General features: G+C 36.5%; 1 protein-coding gene across 2 annotated transcripts in view; it reads left to right on the top strand.

Annotated features, from left to right (window-relative positions):
• The window catches only part of LOC140146838 (extracellular tyrosine-protein kinase PKDCC-like), a 214,068-nt gene extending 201,371 nt beyond the window's left edge, over positions 1 to 12,697 (top strand). For both annotated transcript variants that reach the window (XM_072168720.1, XM_072168719.1), the window contains exons 4-6: positions 867 to 1,007; positions 3,001 to 3,202; positions 10,813 to 12,697. In XM_072168720.1, coding sequence (XP_072024821.1) covers positions 867 to 1,007; positions 3,001 to 3,202; positions 10,813 to 11,048 — 579 coding nt within the window. In that variant the 3' untranslated portion in view covers positions 11,049 to 12,697. The remainder of the gene's footprint in view (positions 1 to 866; positions 1,008 to 3,000; positions 3,203 to 10,812) is intronic.
• Positions 12,698 to 13,047: the final 350 nt, after the last annotated feature.

Below are 13,047 nucleotides of genomic sequence, written 5' to 3'. Positions count from 1 at the left end.
TGCGCATGTATTGTTCATGTATATAATCAAAATCAGGTTCAGATATTGTTAACTTAATCTAATAGTGCGATTGTGTGCATTCAGAAAAGGCGATTTTGGCCTTGAGTCATTACGGCTCGTAACAGTTGGTGTTGCTGTTTGATTAAATATATTTTTGTCCTGAAGAAGAGCAGATTGTCTGATCGAATTTCGAAACATCGGTTGTTGTTTCTTGTTTTGTTAACACAGAGTATACTTTCAGTCATCTGGGAAATGTTCAAATTGTGATTAATTAAATCATTTAAACAGTGGCGTAGTTAAGTTGCGGGAGGTTTGGGAATTGCCATCTGTGCGAGGATCAACCTGCGAGAGGTTGCTGGTTAGAACGCTGGCGGTGCCTAGCACGCTCTCGTGGAAAATTTGAATTAGCTTGAAATTCCCCTAGACAAGAGAAGGTGCTAATTGTCTCGTTGTAACCCGTTCGAAACTCGGGGAGCTGATCCTGGTTGCGAAGGTTATTTGTGGAATGTAGGGTGTGCGCTCTTGTAGCACCAATGTCTCTGAATTGTTGTTAATGGTTTATTGAATGATGTGGGGCCGTAGTGGTCAGCGACAACGTGTAAAGTGTGCTGAGGCTTCTGGATCAACATCTAGGCGTTGTGAGTGTGTGTAGCACGCTATAAATCAATGCGCTTTTTTAGGGGTTGTTGCGCCCGGGCCCAAGATACATAATCCCCCCCCCCCCCATTTTCTTGAAATATTTGCGCAAATTGGCACAAATACCACTAATTAATTTTGGTTACAACGAGTTGTACCCACCTGTCTCCTTTCAATAATATATTCGCCACAATTTATCCAATCTTCTCATCTGAATTGCTTCCCAACAGTTAGTTGGCTATTGCGTTCAAAGTGAGCCGTTATATAACCGTAAAAGAGACCATGGTGTCATTTCTGTCGTTGAATTTGGATCCGAATTTGGAAGCAATGTCCATCAAATTACCGTCATGAGCTGGCTACACAGACTACAGGTGAGATATTTTGTTTGTTTACATACACCCCAGTAGCGTAGCCAGTGGGTGGGCAATTAATAGAGTTCCCCTGGGGTAACTACCAAAGGCAAAGGAAAAGAAAAGGAGCAAGGAGCCCGTTTTCCACCAAAGTTCATCCCGATCACGGGCAAAAATAGTGTAAGATACAAAAAATGTCTGCGCTGCGCTGCAAATTGTCTCAATTGGGTCTTTTCACGCAGATCATGGGCCAAAACATTTGGTCAGAATAAAGTTATTTTGTAAGCTCAAAGACTTTACATGCACAATCTCTGTATAAATAACCGGTATACAGGGTGTCCCAGAAAAAATTACCGAGTGAATAAAATTGAACGTAAGTCGAGAAATAGACATCATAATCAAAAAATTTAAAATGTACCGCATAGCCTATTTTATTGTGCATTACATACAATTTTTATTTGATTCGGTTGACTGGTTGCGAAGAAATTAACGATTACATAATGCGCGCATCAATGCAGTTCATTCCAAGTTTGATCAACAGGCGCTTTTTTTCATACTCGCTCACCGCTTCCTAAAGTTTGTGTATCTCATTAAATTTAGTCCACATTATCTATTTTAAAATCCGACGGTGTTGTGTTATTCATGCTTTCACTAATGCTGAATAACAGTTTGTCCGAGAAAACTTTGGTTTCTGCAATTGAAAGCTTTACAATTCTTTAGGTTGTGCAAATATGTTATATTTTAACTTTCCAAAGAACATTTGAGCCAAGAATGACAATGATCAAGTGCTTACGGCTTAACGTGTGATTTTCGATACCATGCAACATTAATGTTGAAGTTTCAAAAGATTTAAACTTTGCATTACAATTTCCTGGAAATATTCCTAAAACATTAATGTGTGTGAGAAATTTTTTAAGCCAGCTGGAATTCTTTAAGCAATAATTCTTTATGCAACATTTATATCAACATTAACGAAAAAAGATATTTACAAGTACCGAGCATCATCTTACATGCAAGCTTTCATTTTCAATATCGCGCAGGTTTTCAAATTTGAACAAAACCTAATTAAATGTTTTGCAAGAAACAGATTGTTTAAAAAGAACGAAAAGCATTTCACAGAACAAAATATGGAGCCCATTGACAGTTAACCACTAATGCGCATTGTGTTGAATGATCTTTCAAACTTGGAATGAAGTAAATTGACGCATGCGTTATGTAATCGCTCATTTCTTCGCAATCAGTCAACCGATTCCAGTAAAGTTAGCGTATAAGATGCAGAATAAGATGAGCTACACGCTGATGTTTAGATTCTTGGATTTTGATGTATATTTCTTGATTTACGTCCAAATTCATTCGCCCGGTAATTTTTTCTGGGACACCCTGTAATGTATAATACCGGGTCAAAATCATGTAACCGCGATTAATTTTTGGTTTTGCCCGACCCCCCCCTTCATCCCTATCCCACACAATGCACCCACACATTACAAACACAACACAAAAAGAAGAAGTCCACACTCCAATGACCCATCAGAAATCTAAACATGATCATGTAATAACAAGAATCTTGTTTGCTCCAATGTGACGCCACATTAACTACCAAATGCTCTAAATTGACACAAATTAATAACAGTATTTGAAATTGGGGGCATTTTCAAAAGTTGCAATATCAAAACGATCAAGTTGTTTAAATTTCGAGGCGTGGTTAAGCTAGCTTGTCCGTTATGAGCCCATGTTGACTATCCCACGTACCCGTACAAAGAGCGGTTTATTCAATTGAAGACCTGAGCGCAAGAAGACCGTAAGTCCACTTGGCCCACCAACATGTATGCACTAAAGTTCACCTTGGAACATTAAACATTAAATCCTATACATAACTTACGTGTATACATGTTGAGGGGCCGAGTGGACTTACGGTCTTCTTGGGCTCGGGTCTTCAATTGATCATTTCTTGGGTGCAGGCATGCTGCGAATCCAACTTAGAAGCTTTTTATAGTATTTCATGATCTTCATTTAGGTTACCACAGGACTGGCTGATTTACTGGAATATTTGGAACATTCTCCTCTCGGTTCTCTGGCCATATGGGACTATAAGCACCGTCAGTTTATTTTGACTAGTGATAATACGGTCAAGTTGAATGATCTAGATGACTTATCAGCTGACGAACCACAATGTGAAACACAAGAGGATTGTATCATTTCTAAAAGTAAAAGAATAAGTAAGTAGAAAACCGTAGACTTCCATCTATAAGCAACTATGCGCCTAAGTGAGGATTTTTGTGGCGAAAGAGACAAAAGGCGAACACCCTCCAAAAAATGTTACTTGGAGTTTGAGCAAATAAATCTTCATTTATGCTCATTTGCTTGTCTCACATTGACTGATGTCCTTCTAGGATAGAACAGATAGGCCACTCTCTCTATTCACTAGGGGGCGTATGGAGAAAACACGGTTTCCGAATTTGTGTTGATATAGTTTCGAGAAAACCTGCTAAATTTAAGTATTTAGAGCATATTCTACATCTTCATCGTCGTTACTCCTTTTGTTATCATCCAAGGACAATACCAAGCTGAAATGGGAGTCTCTATACAGGTATGGAGGGCTAGAATTGGAACTTTCGTTATGCCACCGAGCGGAAATTTAACCGTGGCCATGTTGGCATTGTGATATCTAGTCAACGTATATCACTTGCAGTACGGCTGTGTATGGTTGCCCTACTTGTGGTGTGCGGCTCGGTAGAAAGCAACCCAGGCCCAGGGCCGTCTGAGAATACACGACAAAAGACAACAACAGCATCAAAACTTTATTAGATCATTTTGATAGCATGAGACCAACAGATACAGAGGGAAATATCCAGAGCACCATATTGAAAGAACTAAGAGATTTTAAGGCAAGCTACGACAAATCTAATAACGAACTGAAACAAACGGTAAATAAATTGGCAGCGGACATGAGTAACTTGAAAAGTCAGGTAGACGATGCTAAAACTGTAGCCGATCATGCGTGCGATGTAAATAAACAGCTTCAGGCCGATTTGGAACAGGCAAACGCTAGGATTGAACAACTTGAATCGCAATCTAGAAGGGACAATCTAATTTTTCATGGCATCGAAGGAGATGACAAGGAAACCTGGGATGAAAGCGAAGACAAGGTGAGAAGTTTTCTGAGTGATAAACTTGATATAGATGGCGATGAAGTTGAATTTGAACGAGTACATAGACTGAAATCGCGCGGTGGAAATACAGCTCCAATCATTGCCAAGTTCACGAAATATAAACAAAGAAGTGCAGTTCTCGATGCAGCACAAACGAATTTGAAGAAAAAGGACAAATATGGGGTCTCACAAGATTTTACAAAGAAGGTTCGCGATACAAGAAAAACCCTGATCCCATTTATGACAGAAGCAAGGAACCAAAACAAACGTGCATATCTCTCCTATGACAAGCTAGTTATCGACAAAGTTAAATACGTGTTCGATGAAGGAACTGAGGACATTGTACCAGCATAGGGATGTGGTCACGGCCATAATAACTCTAATAAAAAAGTGCAAAAACATCCTCGGACAAACACTGAAATTTCAGAAATAAATCATAGTGAAGTCATAAAGGCTAATAAAATGAGTTATTATAATGTTGTCATTGATACATATAATGAATATGCAAACATGTTAAAGGCTAAAGATGCTGGTGGTGGTGGTAATGTTGTTAAAAATGATGACGTTGAATGCTTAAATGTCAAAAAGACACTCTTGAACTTGAAAGTTTTAACGATATGATGAGTGAAATTCATATGTCTATGAACCATGATGAAAATGTTAGATCTGTCAAAATGCAAATACCAAGTATAATAATGATGCAGTGATAAATGGGTGCATTATAGAAAATACCGTTGACAATGGAAGTATGGACACGATTAATGAGCTGGAAATACAAAATATTTCAATAAATAATCATGGTGATAGTGATAACAATATTTGTGACAAACATGATGAATATCCAAATAAAACCCCTGATAGAAATGATGTTGTGCAAAATACTCTGGTAAACATGTCAAATTGTTTGAAAAATGATAAATATATGTCCATAAAACATTGTGAAAATTATTGTAATGTCATCAAAGATAAAAATGTTGCTATTGTCAAAAATGGTTGTGTTAGTACAAATAGGCCAACTCCTGGTAATGGAAGTATGAATAATTTGGCAAGGGATCATTTTAAGTTGACAACATATGGTGATAATGATGATGAAGCATCTAAGATGAGTAAACATGATAACACTGGTGCATTTGATACTGATTCAGGTAATAATGGTAACAATCATGATAATGGAAATGTAGAAAATGATCAGATTGATGATGGTGAAAATGGAACTGAAAGTAATAATGACAATGTAAATAATGATAACCGTGGTGGTAATCAAACTGAGTATGATATAAAAAAATTTCTCTACTGGAATGTAAATGGTTTATTAACAAAGCTTTGTGATACACAATTTATTGCTTTCATAACAAAATTTGATTTTATGTGTTTTGTGGAAACTTGGGCAAATTCAGACAACGAACCAAATTTGGATGGTTATAATCATGTTGGTTCTTACAGAAAACGACGTTTTGATATTGGACGTCCGTCTGGAGGCATTTCCTTCTTTTATAAGAATTCCCTAAATGTTTTAGCTACAAAACTAAAAAGTATTTCTGAAAATATTCTCTGGACGAAAATTGATTTCATTTCAAAATGCATTATTGTGGCAACTGCGTATAGATCACCGGAAGACTCCCCCTATTCTATAAATGAAGATGTACTTGACATTCTAGAGACTGAATATGCTCAATATTTATCAGATTACCCAAATGCCATTTTTATTATTGTTGGTGATTTTAATGGAAGAACAGGTATTCTCAATGATTTCATTGACTCGGATGAATGCCCCGAGGGTTGGGACAATGATGTGTATGATGAAGATGTCCCCCTCCCAAAAAGATCAAACCAGGACAATGTTGTAAATAGATATGGTCGTGAATTGTTGAATTTTTGCTGTAACACGGGTATAAAATTGTAAATGGTAGAATTAATGCTATTCGATCAAGCTTCTATACATTCATAAGCCATCAAGGGAAAAGTGTTGTAGACTATGTGTTATGTAATGTTTCCACCTTTCAAAAGATCTGCAATGTTGATATCCACTCAAGAATTGAATCGGATCACCTCCCAATTACCTTTTCATTCATAGTGGGTAATTCTTCTGTACCGTCTGATATGCCGGACCCATGGCAACAGACAGCATGTAGCTCGTTACATAGATATGTGTGGAAACCAAATCTACTCAACTCTTTTGTTAACAGGTGGAAGCATACAAAGGTGAATGAAATGAAACATGCTTTTCAAAGAGCTCTAGACTTGGTACAAATTGACAAAGCATTGTCTGCTTTGACAGATATCTTTGCTTATGTAGGGAAAGCTATGCAACGCCCTTTTATGAACAACAAAAAAGTAAGGCACATTGTAAGTCTACGTGGTTTGACGATGAGTGTATCAGGTTTAAAAATAGAGTTCAATACAAACTCAGATTATTCAGATTAAGTCGCTCTGAAGAAGCTTTAACTGATTACAAAAATACGAAGCATGAATATAAAAACTTCATTGAGGAAAAGAAAACGAAATTCAAAAACCAGCAACAAAAAGAAATTTTGGACTGTTTGAAAAATCGCGACAGTAAAGGTTTCTGGTCAAGATTGAAGGGAAGTCAAACATCAATTTCCAGTGAGATTTCAGCAGACAATTGGTTTCAATACTTTGAAAATCTATTTCGAGTTGATATACCAGGTGGGGAGCCCACGTTGCAAAACCAAGTTGAGGGTGAACTAAATCACCATCCAGATTGGACTGCATTTTTTGATGCCGAGATAACACCCGAGGAAATTAAATCGAGTATTGATGCTCTTAAAAATGCCAAGGCTCCCGGTATTGATGGTTTTCCACCCGAATTTTTCAAAAACAGTCCAATTAATGAGTTGAGTGATATTTTGGTGAAGTTTTGCAACCTGATCTTGACCACTGGATCATTCCCACTCCAATGGGCATCCAGTCTTATTATTCCTATATTTAAAAAGGGGAATAAAACTGATCCAGCAAATTACCGTGGTATTTCTTTACTTCCCATAATGAGTAAAGTTTTTTTTTTTTTTTTTTTCGAAAGGTTAAACTTTTGGGCTGAGGCTGAAAATGTTTTCCATCAAGAACAGGCCGGCTTCCGTAAAGGTTTCAGAACCACAGATAATGTTTTTATATTGGATACAGTTATCAATAAATATCTTTCATGGAAGCGTGGAAGGGTCTATATAGGCTTTGTAGATTTTCGTAAAGCTTTTGATTTAATAAATCATGATGCTCTATTATTTAAGCTGAAACGATATGGTATTACTGGTAATGTTCTTAATGTTTTGAGTTCAATGTATATGCAATTAAATGCTTGTGTCAGAACATCTACAAGTATAACAAATGTTTTTTCTTGTAAGGCTGGAGTTCAGCAAGGTTCTTTGCTGTCACCATTTTTATTCAAACTTTTATAAACGATTTGAGTACACGACTGAACTCTGACGACACTGAAAAAGTGCAGATAAATCAATGTTTTATCAGTCATCTACTATTTGCTGATGACTTAGCTCTTATAAGTGGCACTATCTTTGGTCTACAAAAACAACTTGATGTTCTAGCAGAATATTGTCATGAATGGGGCCTTTCAGTAAATATAGATAAAACTAAAATCATGGTATTTAAACGAGGTGGTGTTCTTAAACGTGCTGAGAAATGGTTTTATAAGGGAACAAGAATAGAAGTGGTCAATACCTTCAAGTACCTAGGTAATGTGTTTTCAAGTAATGGGAACTGGCTTAATGCACAGAAATCCACTGCATCGCAAGCTAACAAAGCTTTCTTTGGTCTCATAAAGATTTTGAAAAGCTATAGTCCTCTCCCTGTGGATGTTCTATTCAAGATTTTTGACACAAAAATAAGACCTATACTCCTTTTCGGTAGTGAACTTTGGGGAACATCTGAGTCCCAGATAATTGAAAAAGAGTACATATTAAGTTTTGTCGTTATGTTCTTGGTGTATCTAAATCATGTAAATCTATCCCACACTGTGCCATTCGTGGTGAACTTGGTAGAAATGCACTGTTGGTAAATTCACTTATTAACTGTATTAAGTATTGGTTTTACATTTTATCACTGGATAATAACAGGTTTTTAAGACAAAGCTATGAGTTTCAATACAAAAAGGCAGAGAATGGTAAAGAATGCTGGGCTATGAAGATCAAAAATATTCTGTACTCTTACGGTTTTGGTGAAATATGGATTGCTCAAGGTGTTGACAATGTAAATTATTTTATTGATGTTTTCAAACAGAGATGTAAAGATATTGATATACAAAATTGGCGAAATGCATTAAGTACATATTCATCACTTACTTTTTATACTCAAATCAAAGAAAATCTAGTGGTCGAAGACTATTTATTGTGGCTGGAGAAACCATTTCATAAAATACTTCTGACCAAAGCCAGATTGGGTGTTCTTGAGTTAGAATATGTTCGTGGAATATGGTTTAAGGTTCCTCGAAATTTACGTATTTGTAAAATCTGCCACACTGGTGAAATTGAAGATTTGTATCATTTTGTATTAAAATGTCCTGCTTATGCTAATGAAAGAAATCGCTTATTGCCAGAGTGTATTCCAAATTTCAATTATTTTATTACTCTATTTCAGTCTAGAAATCAACAAACTATAATTTCATTATCAAAATTTATTTTTAATGCTCATAAAATCAGGCAAACTCTTTTGCCCCCTGGTGATGGGTAAATATATTGTACTGTACTTTATTGTATTGTAAGGCCGAAGGCCTATATATACTGAGAAATAAAATCTCTCCATATGGAGAGAACTGAACTGAACTATTCATAATTAATTTAATTGGCTGTGAGCCAATTTCGAGAGAATAAAATCATTACATGTTTAATTCACCGACATATCCGCCATGAGCTGTTGTAATGTGTGGTGGTGAACTCAACGACATGTATCGTGAGTGCGCGCAGATTCGAATCACCTTTGTCCTCTCCTATATTATAGTTTGACTGAGCTCCATTTCTTTATTTATCAAATATATTACAGATACATGCAGCTGTACAAACATGTATTATTGTAAGACAATCCGTCGGTCGCAACACATAGTGGCGTAGAGTGATTATCCAAATTTTCCGTTTCACATAGTGGCGTATAGGATTAGAGCTGGCTATTATCATATAATAATTATTCCTTTTTAACTATCAAAGATACAGTTTAATAGTTTGAACCTTAAACTTCAATTTCAAATGGAATCGGACAACTGATAGATAACAGTGGAGAAGTATCGACACCGTTACTAGTAGCATATCCTTCAAAAACGTTTTGCTTGGAAACGTATTTTGTCCTTCACGTACGCCACTATGTGTTGCGACCGACGAATTATCTATTGTAATGTTTTAGTGGAGGGTGTCTGCCTTTCGTCTCTGTCGTCAAACACTAATCTAGAGGCATATAATGCTTGTAGACGGTATTCTACGGTATTATTACTATGGATAAATGTACATTAAACTCAGCAATACAAAACAAAAATAACTTTTTCTCAAAATATCAAGAGGTATTTCATGAACCACAGAACCAATACTAGGCTTGTTTGTACTCATTTTAGTACATTTTCATGCTGATTCCAAATATGGTCTTGAAAATTTTCTGAAATTGTTGAATTTTCAAAGAAAATTGGGAGCTTGTCGTCTGTAGTCGACACCCGTGTGGAGAGGGTTATCAACACGTCAAACAAAATTTAAATATACAATTGCTAAATCTTTTAATAACTGGATATTTAAACTTATCCAATCGTTTACAACTTTTTTGAGAAATGTTTTTAAAAATGAAAATTGATATATTATACAGCATTTCATTGTATGGTATATTTACATTTAGAGAAGGTCCGTAATTTAACAATATTTGGGTAAATTATTTATTCAATAGAAATATCTTATCCTATGGATTTTTACACCTCTTTGGATCAGTTGTGGTCTCTTCAAGCAAACAAACATTTGAATAAGCGAAGGTCGCCAGTATGCGTTTTGTTTTTCTCCTCAGTGTGTTTTCACAACTTATTATTTTTAGTTCTTTTGTTTTAGTTATCTTTAGTTCTTTTGTCTCCATCAATATCTTATATATGTCTACCATTAATGTCGGCTAGCAGCCATTCCTGGTCGAATACGATAGGATTTCGGTCATTAAGCACGTTAACACGGCTACCCAATAGGACTAGGGTTGAAACTTAGTCTCCGGTCAAAGCAGGCAGTTGAATTCGGAAGGCGATCATGCAAGGAGGCTTATAGGCTTGAAACAGGCACTGTCATTGATTGGTTAGGGTTAGTTTAGGGTTAGAGTTAGGATTAGGATTAGGGTTATGAATAGGCTTAGGGTTAGCTTCAAAAGCTAGTGAGGGCTCACACATGTTCAAGCTTTCAGAGTGCCCGTCAGGAAAGGTTCTAATTACACCTGAAATCCTATCGTGATCGACCAGTAATGTGTGTAGCGCCATCAAATGATCCTGATTAGGCATCTGATCTACCGTGATCAAGCTTGTTCCAGTGCCTGAGAAATGCCCCAAATTCTATATACGACCACCAAATGTTGGAGTATTTATGAACGGGTTCGTTAGAATTGAGGTCATATGATCGAATCGGTCATATTAATGAAACCAGATAGCAAATGACCAGCAATAGATTGATAACGAATGTATTTGTTCTTGTTATCGTTCCATACAGGCGTACTATGTACACATTCACGATGTGACGGATTCAACGCCAAATATAATTTACTAAGAACTACAGAGCTATTCTTTACACCATTGCTGAAAAATCCTCCCAAGAAAGATAAAAAGGAACTTCGTGAAATGTTTGTAAAGCTCAGCAATTTACAAATAAACGCCACAGATGTGAAAGTAATGCTGACTGAAATTTATAACAAACACGTGGACGATGAGGGACGACTGGGGTTATGACGAACATGCGAATTTTTTTTTATCATTCAACAAGTCTGTCCTCCCGAATAAAACTAGCAAGAAGACCCGGGTAAAATAATACCAAACCATGAAAGGAAATTTTGGGGTTACTCAGTCCTTTTTACCAACAGTACACGCCCAAAACAAGTGCAAATAATTATGCGTCAAATCTAATGATCTAATCTAATGTATCGCCCCTTCAATATGAATGGCCAAGTGGTCCAAAAAACGTGTAAGACAAACGTGTAAGGTTATACGTGTAAGATTTCATCTTATACGCGTAAGATTGCATCTTACACGTGTAAGGTTGTATCTTATACGTGTAAGAATGAAGCGGGATTCTCAAATTGACGAATCACAGAGTAAGAAATCACAAACAGTCAATCATCTCACGAGTAACAAAGTTCGACCAATAATATGTAAAAATGTTATGGGATTTGTAACACCCACGACTTCTTATACGCGTAAGATTTGGATTTTAGTGATGAACGATACGCGATATTATTGGCGGCGTAACGAGGGCAAAGGACTAATATAGTAAACGAGACATTTTCGTAATTTGTATGAGTGCTACTCGTAGTTTAAGCGTTAAATACATTTTAGTACAAGATATACTATGTCCGCATGAAAAGGGTAAGACATGACTGATAAAAGTGATGTACCGTACAGATGTATGTATTATTACAATGGCATACAATATAATTTGAGACTCATTTTTATATGTATATTCTGGCGCGCTTTCACATATCAACATTCATGACACTACGTGTCAGTCTGAGACGTCGTATGTACCAGTCACACTGGAATACCGTCCATCCCTAATAGGCATTTCTTACGCGTATAAGAAATGTTATTGCGAGATTTCATTGGTCGAATATGAATACGCGTAAGATGATAGGTTATAAATGGTTTAAATATGGGTTCTTTACATATGATTTGTCAATTTAAGCATCCCGCTAGATTTTAACACGTATAAGATGCGATCTTACACGTATAATCTTACACGTTTTTTTGGTCCACTTGGCCATTCATGCTTCAATGCAATACGTCTCGCAATGAACACGTTTCCAAGTACGCTGTCTCAGGGTCTTTGAAATGATCACGGCTTAGCTCTCGTCACTGCTGAATCCAGGCGGTGATGGAAGCGATATCGCCAATTTTGAGGTCGCCATTGGATTAACACATAATCATGAAATCTTCATAAACAATTCTAAATTTGTTATGTGGTGTCAAAGCAAAATTATCTTACTCTAAAACCGCCGGTAGTAGTATGTTAATTTTCCATTTGTAATTGCTAACCGTGTATTTTGAATGGGGCTGTCAGCCCTGTATCTTCGCCAGCCTCGTACGTCACGTGTTGCGCTTCCTACGTCGCCTGGCTGAATCAGCCTTGTGTGGCTACAAAAAGACAACGTTTGGATTTGAGAAAAGAACCGCAACATAAGCCGAGTCAATGAATGTACATCACAGAAATAGTATACAGTCCGACGTGAAGCAAGTATTGTCAATTAGCTGTCAACAGAGAACATGAGAGGAAAACGTTCAAATTTTGAGTTATATAAATGGGTCTAAAACTTTTAACAACATTCAGAATTTTCTTTTGAAAACTTTATCCAAAACATTCTAATTCGTACATAATGTTATTAAGTGTTGACAAAATATTTTGCAAAAACGTTTGACAACAAATATTTTGCAGTAACATTTTGACACAAAATTTTAAAATGTTGTTGTAGTGTTTTTGCATATAAATTACATTTTTAAAATGTTTTCATGATCTTTCTATAACCCGACATCTAATTCACACGTTTTGGTCAAAACCAAAACGCGTTTATAACATGTTTATAACGTTTTAAGACACTGTGCACAGCGTCATCATCCCTATCTTCGTTGAATCCACTAGTTCTTAAACAGCCACACATGGCGAGTTTGTTCGAGATAGGCCGATCGACTCAGGCTAAGCACACCACCGGTTACGATGAAAGTACACGTTTCTTCCCCA

The sequence above is a fragment of the Amphiura filiformis genome, chromosome 2 (genome assembly GCF_039555335.1).
Source record: "Amphiura filiformis chromosome 2, Afil_fr2py, whole genome shotgun sequence".
NCBI classification, from domain to species: Eukaryota; Metazoa; Echinodermata; class Ophiuroidea; order Amphilepidida; family Amphiuridae; genus Amphiura; species Amphiura filiformis.
Note: the sequence above shows the minus strand (reverse complement) of the source record. Positions and strands in the feature narration are given on the sequence as shown.